A 12,388-nucleotide genomic window follows, 5' to 3' on the forward strand; every position below is an offset into this window, starting at 1 on the left:
TTCACAGCTCCTCAAAACCTAGATCAAGAATTCAAGGTAACCTGTGGTTGACAACCACTGATAGTGCCTAAATAAAAAATTTAGCAAGCAAAGTATTTTATAGTGTATGGTGCAGTAAGTGGCATTAGGCATAAGATCAAGATGTTTGCTACTCGAGTTGGTAGGCCCATTTGCTGCCTATTAGCAGGGATTGAAGTGTTAAACCTTCCCTGCTAAGGTAGACTCAAGATTCAGCACTGGTTATTATCAAGTGCACAGGGAAAAATTGTTCATTTACACAATGAAAGACATGAAATCACTAAAATGTGTAGATCAGGATGATATATTTAAATTTGAATCATATTTTCTTTATCTAACAGAATTATATTGCAGGAAATAAAGTAATTTTTTGTTTTGTACAGCGGTGCATTAAGTGTCTAAACATTATGTAAAATGTAAATGACATTATGTAAAATCATGGCATTTGCTATAAGTGCTGCTAGACCCATGTCTTGCCTATATAATTAGCAAGGATTGAAGTCATTTCCCGGATGACTAGAGTTTTCAGATAATTAGAGTTCAACCTTTTCTGTTAGGTAGAGAAATGTAAAGATTCAAGATTCAGCAGTATGTATTGTCAATTTCACAGTGAAAAGATGCTATATTGAAATGTGAAGCATGTTTTCTTTGTCTACTGCAGGAAATATAAAGTAAATTTTAACTATATAATGAGTGCGTGTAAGAGAACGAGAGAGGAGAGAGAGGGCAGACTTCTCCCATGAGGCCTGGCACTGATGTTGACAAGGACCCTGCTCTGTTTTGTGTAATGTCAACATGCCTCTGCACATCTCTGCTCTGTCTCTGCATTCAAGAATACACTCACAATGGAGTTTTTAAGTGTGGAATAACGGGTTCATAACGGTCATAGTAGAAATAGGGAGTTTATCTTAAAAATACTATGCCTTTGTCTGAAATAGAGTTATAATATTTGACACAGCGAGATAATAAATAATTCTATAGGCTATGCGTGTAGGAGAAAACAGGAATTTTCAGAGCAATGGCATCCTGAATGAGAATGAGAATAAAGATTACTCAGATGCATGAATATATTCAAAATACAACTATGAGAGGGTAAATGTGAAGGGAAAACAACTATAACATGGTTCAAAAGCTCTTAAAATTTGCAAAGAACAAAAGTAGGATCTCTTTCAAGCCAAACTTTATCAGTGTGTGACTATTTTAACAGCCCGACAGTTAATATTTTAATTTAATTTATTGCCCTACATAAGTTCTGAAGTTTAAAAATTACAACTTTATCAAATGTATTATGATGACTGTTCAAAAACTGTATATTTTTTATTGTGTCTGCTTCAGATTTTGACACCAGCATCCTGCCCATCTGTAAGGACTCTCTCGGCTGGATGTTCAACAAACTGGACATGAACTTTGACCTCCTGCTCGACCAATCAGAGCTGAGTGCCATCTACTTGGACAAGTACGAGCTGTGCATGAAGCCACTCTTCAACTCCTGTGATTCTTTCAAGGACGGAAAACTGTCCAACAATGAGTGGTGCTTCTGCTTTCAGAAACCCCAAGGTGAGAGGGGTCTGAGGCAAATACATAACTTATACTGACCCTAACATGCTGATTTCTGGTGAGACTCATTTTTATATTTTAATTTAGTACAACATTTAGAATACAATGGCAGTGTTGAATTTAATCTTTAAGTAAGAGATGGCTGGAGATGTTCATTATAATAGGATGAGGATGATCAAAGATGTGTTTTCTGACAAAAACTGCTCTATAATTCTCTCAAACCAATTCTTTTGGCAATTTTTGTTAGGAAAAACAATTCATCTTTCAAGTATGGAGGGCTTAGATATAATTTAGCTCCTTTTTATAACATCCTCAGCATAAAAATTAAAACAAGGAAAATAATAGTGATAGCCAGTATGCTAATGTATGTGAGAGCACCCATTAGGGGCCTGAACCATTGTGTAAAATATGATTCAGGCACAGTTCACACTTAGAGTAGTTCATTAGACCTAGCCAACAAACACAAACTATAAGCAAATAGCTGTGTAATTTTCAGTATAGTTACCTCTTATCTTCAGACAGATATAAAGCAGTGTCTACCTGCAATCTGACCAGAACTGAAGAGGCAGCTTAGATGAACAGAATGTTTGTCCAGTTGACAGAATTGAATTTTTCTTTTGCTATGGGTCATACCTGGACAACTGAGGGATTACACAGACAATAATACTGATGATAATAATAATAATAATAATAATAATAATAGTAATAATAATAATAATAATAATAATAATGATGATAATAATAATAATAATAATGCATTTTATTTATAAGCACATTTCAAAACACAGGTGGAAGTGAGATCTGGAGCTGGGGGAGCAGAGCGGCTGTAGGCTCTGCCCCCCGTGGTGATGAGACGGGCAGAGGAAACAAAGAGCTGGAGAGAGGGAGCGTTGAATAGGAAGAAGAAGAAGCAAAAAGTATTATTTGTTATACCAATTCATTGTTATCTTATTTTAAACTATGGGGAACAAGGCCACCATTCTCTCCTTAATGGAAAACACAAATGTATTATAAGTACTTATTTAAATAAACTGAATACACCACAGCACATCCACCATCATTAGGAGCCTGCATGCAAGCTGTATATTTTCTTAACAGGATATGATATTGATGTTGCCAACAAAGAAGATTTTTTTTTTTTTTTTTTTTTTTTTTATAACAAATGAAAAAAACATAAAGTTAATTAAAAAAAAAAAACAACAACTTGTGGGTCCAAGAATTGTTGCCATGTGCTGTGAAGTGAGAAACCACATCAGAAACTAACAGTATTAATTTCTATTGACGGCATTGACAGTCACCTGGGGAGAGAGTTTAGATTTATACCATGAATATTTTTGCTAATGTGTTTTAAACTGCACCTTCTCAGACATCACAAATGTCTCACCTTCTCCATTAGGCTGTCTGGTTCAGATTGCACGGCTCTAATGTTGGTGTTAATGGCCTTACACAAGCAAAATCAACATTTTAAGGAAATTATTGGAGCAAGGCATCGACTCAGAGCAGAGTCTAATGGTTATGCAGCCCATTATTAAGAATCAATAAAATGTAACTTGGGGTGAGAAGGTAAGGCAAACTGTTAATTGTGTTCTGTTCTTTCCGTAGGCTTGCCCTGCCAAACAGAGAAGAGCAAGATTCAAAATCAGAGTCGAAAGAAGAGCCTCATAGGTCAGTATTGCAATAACCCACTTAACATTTAAAGAGCACTGTGCTGCAGCATTAAATAAACTACAAATGCACAAACTAGAATACACACTGACATTTTGTTTCGGTGTCACAAGTCCCCATCGGGCGCATCGTTCTAAAACAGCTTGAAAAATGAGCTGCGCGTGGGTCAGATGAAGGTAGCCCTACGCAGCTTTGTGCTAGCATTTGTGTTTGATATTGAAAGTGACTGGTTCCCTTTAAGCAGAATGTATCGTTGCTGTTCCTGCAACCTTCAAAGCTGTAAACTGATTGTCGGTGTCTCTCGGTGAATACGCAATCACCTCCATAACCTCAGGACATGCTTCTTTCAATGTGATAGCGCCCGCTCCTCCCTATCAGGGCATCCATTGACCTTTCCCTTTAGTGCGCTTCATCTTCTTGTTACCACGTGTCTATAACATAGGCCCACTGTCCTTTGTTTCTCAACTAACAGTGGGACAGCCAATGATAATAAGGCATGCTGATTTTTTATATAATTTGGTAAGTGGTGTGTGTTTATTTTTCATTATTTACTGGTGCACTATGCACACTTTTCTTATGGGGGATTCACCACCTGCTGCAAACAAATCTATTATACATTATTCAATTAGGCACATTTTATCTTTGATTGGAGTATGTTGAAAAACATGCATTAACGCCTCTCCACAAATATGTCCTATACTTTGGTCTAGTGCATCACCTGCTTGTTTCCATGAAGATAGATCAGTCTTTGCAAAACAAAACATCTTTATCAATAAAAGTTTACCTATTGATTAACTTTAATAGTTTTTCAGTAAAATATTTTTTTGAGAAACAGTCATGCTACCTACTACCACAGTTACAAATATATCCTGTACTACTGCGCTGTACTTTCTTCTTTAGGAGCTTACATTCCTCGCTGCACTGAGGAGGGTTACTTCAAACCGACCCAGTGTCACAGCAGCACCGGCCAGTGTTGGTGTGTGGACAAATACGGCAATGAGATCGCAGGCTCCAGAAAACAAGGCAACCCCAACTGCGGTGAGCCCCGAGCCCTCCTCTCAAACCAGGCTAACACGTTTTGGTTTGCTGCATTTTGCCCTTATGGCTCCCATTTGTCCAGCTGTCTTTCAAAGTGAGAGTTTAGATCCTGGTGGACTGCTGCATGTCCTGTCTCCTCCTTCCTTTGTTGTACAACTCTCCAGTTTCATAGCTTTTCCTCTAAACCTTGGATTCTGTAACGTTTCTCTTCAGTAAGTCAGAAAATCCTCTGTTGGAATAATTTGCCCATGAACTCAGTATAGAAGTCAGTATTTTAATCAATTCTTGTGAAGTGTCAAAAATTCAGTAGTGAAATATGTTTATTGAAACCAAAGTAAACATGCTTATTTGTACACGATTTGTACAGTCGTCCTCATTTTTTAATTCGCCACAATCTTTAGCTGTGATCATCAACAGTGTTAATAACGTTACACCCAAACCACATTAAAATGGTAACTAACTGTTACTGAACCCGGAACTAAACCTTGACTATACCAGGACTAAACTACAGCTAGAATAGGATCAACCTAAGACTACATTAGGACTAACTTGAGGTCAAACACGACCAAACCAGGACCAAACCAGGACAAGTCTGCCAAATTGGGTAATATTTTTGCGTAGCAACACCCAAGATTTTAAAATCATTAAAGATTCTCCTTATGCCCTCAGTGTTCCATGGTTTAAAATTCAGACTCGAATTCTAAATTCTCTAGAGTGCCCCAGGCTTTACTAAAAATAAACGCGATTCTGATGATGATAAACTATGGGATTTTCGATGGAAGTGTAAGACCCCATGTAACACCTGAGTCTGAATTTACTTTGTACTATAAATACCAGCCCAACAAGCGCACGTCTCCGTGCTTCCATACTTCCTGCTCCTGTCTCATCAGTGATCATTTAGGACTGTGATAGAGACTTAAGGCGAGCGTGCTGGATGTAGTGTGACTGATTTAGCTTCAGTCATACATCTGATTCCTATCTGTGGCATTTCAGCTCAGGGCAGGCCCGATAAACGGCAGCACCTCACAAGTCAAGTAGAGCCATGTTGTCACAGCTGCCAGTGCTGAGCCATGTCAAAAGAGCTCCCATCAGTTAAAAGCAGAGGAGAGCTGCACCTACAAACAACCGCAAGGCTGTTTGTTGGGGTTGGTTTGGTCTTACAATTGGCTACAATACATGTGTAATTACTCGGTGGTCATGTTTGTGCAGCCTGGCTATAATTAGCATGTATGTAGGATCCTGTTTGATAATTATTGTTCTTTTTCCAACAGTGGAATCCCCACTTATCGAATGGCAGCAAATTTCCCAAATCAATTGGGACATAATTAAAAATGTAAATAAAAGCAACACTAGTAGTTGTCATACTTAACACAGTACTGAAAAAGATCTATTGTGCTTGTGTCTGCTATATAGTTATACTCTATGACACCCATTTCACGTTTTAAATCGCAATATTCATCTAAAACGACCTAATAAAAGAAACAAGTCCGCTGACTTCCATGTTAGAAACTGCGGTGCCCAATGGGAAGCTTACGTCAACATACACGTAATCACAACAAAGAGGCTGTCGGCTCTCTCCTATTGATAGCTGCAGATCACTCCAGTCCAAAATGACTACGGCAGTACTACTGAAACCTACGTGTATATCAGCAATTAATGAAAATAAAAATTGGAAAACAAAATAAATACAGAATAGTGGGCGTAATGCTGTGGCGGGGATTGATCGGCAATGAGGTATCTTGAAAATAAAGTGATTAAAATATTACTCGAACCTGCATGAACCACTCCAGAAACAACGTGGAGAGGGGAAATGAGAAAGGGGAAACAACTATATACATGGTTTAAAGCTCAATTTTCGATGGATCCTTCTATTAAAAAGATCAGGGTGCACCTCAAGGGCATGTTAGAAGTTAGACACATTAAAATGCACGTAATAACCCTCCTATTGTGTACCTTAATATGCAGTATTATCCAAGGGTTTAGAAAGATCATCCCAAGCATTCAGTTTGAAAATTGAAAGCTAAAAAAGTGGGATGAACTGCATTTTTTTGTGACTCCCATCCAGTTGTTGCAGAGAAACTTACTTTAACTCTTAACTTTGTAGATTATTATGTCTTTATGCATTGAATGTATGTATTGAATTTGGATAGTAATAATTATTAGCATCTTTATGTTGAGGTTTATGTGACCAACTGAAAAACCTTTAAAAATTTGTCCAAACGCCGATAAAGCACTTCGCTGCGAATCAATGGGTTTGTGATTTCATTGTTGGAAAAAAGGACAATAATTATCCAGAAAGAATCCTGCAGACATGCTGATTACCAAATGAAAGCACTCAGATTTTGCCTCACATGAATACCAACCGCAGCTCGAGTCAGTAATTGCAGCTTCCAATATTGATGAGGCCTCTCTCTAGTGCTCCCCACACAAACAGGGCAGGCCTTGTCCGTGGTCACACTAACAAGCTTTAGAGTTTCTCTTCACACCTCTGCATCAGGCAAAAGCATCAAAAAACAAGGTCATATGGCCTATCTATGCCACACCACGCGTATAAGTAATGTAAACAAGCTGTTGTCTGTGCTCCTGGAGTTTACCATAGTTTCAGCTGGGCAATTAATCAAATCTGAATAGAGATCAAGATTCAGTCTGATCAACTTGGGTTGTTTTTGATTTGAAGTCAACTGTCATTTTTTGGTCCTTAAAAGTTTGTGGTTTGGAGCAGAGTTCAGATTTTTGTGGTGAAAAATACAATGTCAATGATTAGAAATCTATATTGTTTATCTTATGGAAAATTATCTTTGCAAGACATTCCTATTTGTTTTTTTTTTAAATAAAACAATATAAAAATCCAGCCCATCCTAAATTCAACAGCAGCTGTGATAACAACTTCCACTTTGAATGTTTGGTGATAAAACAATAGAACCAAATGTTGTTTGCTGGAGAGTTGGGAAAAATTGGTAATTATTGTTCACTCTTAAAACAGAAATCAGCTGTTGAAGTTCTGTGTTTGGTTGCAGAATTTCCAGACAAAGCTTTTTAAGTTGCCTCAAAATACCATTTCTTGTTACAGAATGAAAATACAAATAAAATTGTGTGTGTTGTCATAGCCGCAGCATCTTAAACATGAATGGAGGATTTAAAAGGATTTAAACAATTTAAATTATGCAAAATCAACTTTAATGAGATTTTACGAAGTCATAGTGGTGTTCCCAAGCTAACTGAGAGGTTTTTGGTTTTTTTTGATAGGCCTCAATCTTGAATTGTCCAGTGCTACGAAACTTTCAACTTTCACCTATCCCCTATAGTCGCCCACTTGCATATATTAATTTGTGTTAAAATTAGACTCTGGCTCATATGTGTAGGTAGCCATTTTACAAAAATAAAAACCAATAAATGACAATTCACTGCTTTCAAAAGTTATAAAGAGGACTATCAATTCAGCATTACTTAATGGGAAGTCAATGTTCCATTTTAAATAACTAAACCATTTTAGATCAATTTTGCCATTTACAATGAACAAAAGAAAAGAATGATCTACACATGTTATAGTTTATTACTACGTTCTAGGAGAAAAAAAAAAGTCTCTTCTTTGAGAGTAGTACTCAAAGATTCCTTTCTTAAACCAGCCTGTATCCCCACAGATGAGGACCAAGAGACGTCGGGGGACTTTGGCAGTGGCGGCGCTGTCATTCTGCTGGACGACCAGGAGGAGGCACCCTCACCGAGCGGCCGCAGTCGGCAGAAGAAAAGACGGGGCCGGATCCACCCTCGTGGTGCCGTGGAGGACGATGAGGATGGGGACGATGACAAAGAGGAAGAGATTGGGTATATTTGGTAGCTCCGCCTCCTTTTCTTCAACGCCATCAACCGACCAGGAATCTCCCAAACGCAGCACAGATCTGAAGCCATTCCAGCGTGTCCTCCATTTTCCTTTGGCCCATCTTTTCACCAATCTTTCTGTCACAAGCTTCTTTTAATCTCCTAGCATTCGCAAACACCACAGAAAAGTCATAGATGTCATGAACAGTGCTAGAGAGTCAAGCTGTCCACTGTCAGTGATCTCAAATCGACAAAGCCCCCAAATGTCGACTCCCCTATCTCACATCTTTTTCTTTCCCCTCACCTCTGTCGGTCTACGTGGGCATCTCAGAACATCGTGTGCTCCCAAACGCATTAGCTGATGTATTGGATGTAAATATGTTCCTCCAGCTAAGGCAGATTGTGGACTCAAATTAACCCAATCTTCCTTTAGACTTTCCGCCATCTTGTATGTTTTACAATATCTCTGCCACATCTGTCACATCATGGAGGATTGTAAATTATTTCTTTGTTGATCTTGAATGTCCCGGAAATGTCCAGGAAGCAATGAGATTAAAGCTGTAATTGTCGTTGTTGTTGCATGTTTCTCATCGTGTATCTGTAAAAAGAGAGATTTACCTGGCCAGGTCTAGCTCTATGCATCTCCAACTGAAAGTGATGCCTAAAATGGCTGCTACGATAATTTGTTGCTATGTTGATGCTGTCTAGTGTCTTTTTCAGTTTTTCTCCCAATCTCAGGAGGTAGGAAGTGAGCAGAGTAATTTGTATAGTTGACTAGATATGAACTGTCCCTGCGTCTATGCCAGCTTTTCTTTTACTCAGTGGTCAGTGGGGGCTGCCTGTGTACGGACACTAGAGAGAGGTGCTTCTCCTGAGCTGGGAGGACGTAATTCAAACAGGGAGCAGAGAAGACACGCTTCTGCCTCCCAACATTGGATATGTTTAGTAATTTCAAAATATTCACCTTGTCAACAAGTGAACTTTTATTTGTAAGTTTGAAATCTTAATTAAAGTGGCACTTGGGGTGTCTTTTGAACCTTATATTTCTGTGTCAAGTTGTGTGCATGTATGCTTTTTATTCCAGGCAATTCGATTATTACATTACTACATTTTGCTTCCATTAAAATCACAAACTCTTCATATTAAAACATGTGGTAATAGAAAGGCTTGTAATTTACCACTGTCATTATTTGAGTGAACGTCTTATGTTGATCCAAGCCCAGGGTTCCAAAATGTAAATCACTGTGCGCCAGGCTTCAAATCATTCACCAGATTTGGGTTTAATGGAGGGCATATAAAACCCAAACAGAAAGTCTCACCTAGTCTGGAAATTAAAATGCGTCACCATTTCTGACCTGGCTGCAAACTCACCCGCACATTTATAGTTTTTATAGCCCTGGTTTTATTTCTCTGGCGCATTTATTTCACAGAGGTAGCACATTCGAAGCCCGTCTATCAGGTTTGACCTTTTCCAACCTTGAGAAAGCATTTGGACACCAACATAAATGGAAGCGGCAGAAAACACTCTTGCCGCGTGAATCAGAGCCACTGGAGTCCCATTGAAACGCACATAAAAGCTTAATGAGTGATTTCGTAATACCACAAGTTAATGGGATAGTTGACCCTTTACCGGCGCTTGGATAGCCTGCTCAGCGATTCTTTGAAAACACATTTCACCAACAATCGCTAGCAAAAAGGACAACCGAATCTTTTGTCTTCAAACCGCCCATTCAGCAGTTCACCGCTCCCGCACACTGGCAGATATAGAAGACAATGGACTTAAATTATGCTATGGGCGGCTGCAGAGGCTTTGAAATTACCCAGTCACCCTTTTTTTTTTTCCTTTTGGCCAGAGCAGCATATCCAGACCTGTGGGTGTTCTGTAAAACGTATTGCAAACTGTTTATTTTATGTCATATATTAAAGGTGCACTATGTAAACTTTTCTTGTGGTGTGTATGCCACTTGCTTGTCTCCGTGGAAATGTTTTTGCTTTGACTGTAATGTTCCACAGTATGAATTTTAACTTATTTTTCTCCGTTATAACCCTCTGTGTAAGAACGCATTAAAGATTTTTTGTTTGTTTTTTGTTTTTAGCAAGAAAACCACCTGTAATAGAAATGCAAGAAGATATATGTTTAATGTCATACTGTGGAACCTACCAGAAAAAAAACAATATCTTCTCCATGGAGACAAACGCTAAATTGTGTGCCTTTACAGTGAAAGTACATATTTGCATTTCATCTTATCATCGCTCTCTCCTCCTTGTTTGAGAAAGGAGGCAGCTTGTGCTATTTTACCTCCGGGAGCAAACTTCTTATGTTTCATTGCTCTATAATTCGGGAGTCTCTGTTATTGCCCACAGATGGGGCTCTTGTTAGTTGCATCCATCTACCGGGACAGCAGAGATTGGCTGCATATGGGGCACACGGGTGTTGCTTAGTCATTGAAGAGGAGGACAAAGGGGGGCCATATTTGACTATTTATACAAGCTGCTCTGTTTTGAGAAGCTTGAAATTCATTTATTAAAAGATATGGCTCGGGTAAATAGAACTTCCACTTGTCCTATTTAATAATGTTTCAAAAGCAAATAGTTTAGCTACAAAAGTTTTAGGCATATATGAAAGCTTGTTTTCATCTTGGAGTGCTTTCATGAATATAAAACAGTAATAGTGCCCGGCAATGGTATTAGACTGGGGATAATTTCTATATGATCTGGTTATAGAGTGTTTTAAGAAATTCATTTCCATTTTGAGATACAGACATAAGATAAAAACTGCGCTCACATTTAGTTTTTCAGTGTGAGATATGTGAGTCACTGTGGTGCAACAAATTATAACCTAATCTTTACCACTGTGGTATATATAGGAGCACATTGGCAGAGACTGTTCAAATGTTTAGGTACTAATTTTTGTTTTCCTTACACGGACAACCTTTTTTATCTTTGTTGCATATTTCTTAAGTATTTTCTTTCAATGTTACCTGTTACTATAGAGATTTAAATCTCCTCTTGTTGCTTATATTCATCTCTTCCACATTATAATACATAGCCTTGTAAAGATCAAAGCTCAATTAAAGCACAACAAGAAGTCAAGATGTCGAAGCAAACACGAATAACAAACTTCAATACATATGTTCTCTTTAATCTGTCCATCTGCTCTTAACGGTGCACTGTGTAACTTTTCTGCTGGAGAGTTTTCTACCTGCTTGTCTCATGGAGATGTCTTGCTTTGTCTGGAAGGTTCCAGAGCATGGCATTAAACATACCTATTTTGCATTTATGAAAAATAAACATGCATTCTTACTGTGGTTACCTGCCTCTTCACAAATCTGACCAACCTGTGGTGTCACCTGCTTGACTCCATGCAAACATCAGTTTAATGCCATATTGTGGAATATTCTCACAGTAACATTTCTGTGCATCTTTGAAAACCGTTTAATGCTACCATGTAATATGAAAACTATAAACTGGCACCTATACTTTTGCTAACTGCATAGTGCATACATAGACCTATTTTAAGTTGAAGAGGTCCTCAGGAGTCCACAGACTCAGAGAGCTGTGGGTTATTCCAGGTCATTTCAGCAAGAACTTTCGTAACAATTTACCACAACAACCACAGGGGGCGTGCAATTAGCTCTAGCTAGCAGAAAAAAACCCTCCTACAGCCACAGTGGAGAGCCTGAGGACCAGATATGGGGGATCACCGGTTTCTTGCTCGCCTATGTAATTGGCTGACACATTGTAATAAGAAGGGATCATCTCTCTCTAATCTGTCACAGCCCACCACTTTGCTCTCTCTCTCACGCACGGCTGCTGTTGACATCTATCCAGTTTGTGCGGCATCTACCATATCCTCAACCCCTCCAGTGAATTCACTTGCTATACCACCAAAACACCGCTCTCTTTTCAAATTTGCACATTTCAAGAGGTATCATGTGTTTGTGAATAGACTCCACCAGTGGGTCCGAGCGATAGGGCTAAATTGGAAGGTGTAGTTCTCTCTGTGAAATAAATTAAACAGGAAGCAGACCACAAGCGCTTGCAGCTGCTGCACTAAAGCAATTCTGATAAATTAAATTGAAACTTTCACTTGAGCAGTCAGCCGAGACCGGCCAACATTAGGAGAAGTGTCACCAACAGCGGCAGAAGCAATAGATCGACCTTTTTAGGGTTTCTAATGCGTTTCCTGCTTTCACACACTGCATACTCTATACCTGTTCTAACTTAAGTGTACTGCTGCTATACGTATATATACTACTCAAAATAATCTGTTATCCTTAATACAATACAA

General features: G+C 38.6%; 1 protein-coding gene across 2 annotated transcripts in view; it reads left to right on the plus strand.

Annotated features, from left to right (window-relative positions):
- spock1 (SPARC (osteonectin), cwcv and kazal like domains proteoglycan 1) overlaps positions 1 to 9,138 on the plus strand; it is a 120,833-nt gene extending 111,695 nt beyond the window's left edge. The window contains exons 9-12 of one of the 2 annotated variants that reach the window (XM_055224702.1): positions 1,354 to 1,575; positions 3,178 to 3,240; positions 4,141 to 4,278; positions 7,920 to 9,138. In XM_055224702.1, the coding sequence (XP_055080677.1) occupies positions 1,354 to 1,575; positions 3,178 to 3,240; positions 4,141 to 4,278; positions 7,920 to 8,116 (620 nt within the window). In that variant the 3' untranslated portion in view covers positions 8,117 to 9,138. The remainder of the gene's footprint in view (positions 1 to 1,353; positions 1,576 to 3,177; positions 3,241 to 4,140; positions 4,279 to 7,919) is intronic. The other variant, XM_055224703.1, reaches the window with a different exon arrangement.
- Positions 9,139 to 12,388: the final 3,250 nt, after the last annotated feature.

The sequence above is a fragment of the Periophthalmus magnuspinnatus genome, chromosome 10, assembly GCF_009829125.3.
Source record: "Periophthalmus magnuspinnatus isolate fPerMag1 chromosome 10, fPerMag1.2.pri, whole genome shotgun sequence".
Taxonomy (NCBI): domain Eukaryota; kingdom Metazoa; phylum Chordata; class Actinopteri; order Gobiiformes; family Gobiidae; genus Periophthalmus; species Periophthalmus magnuspinnatus.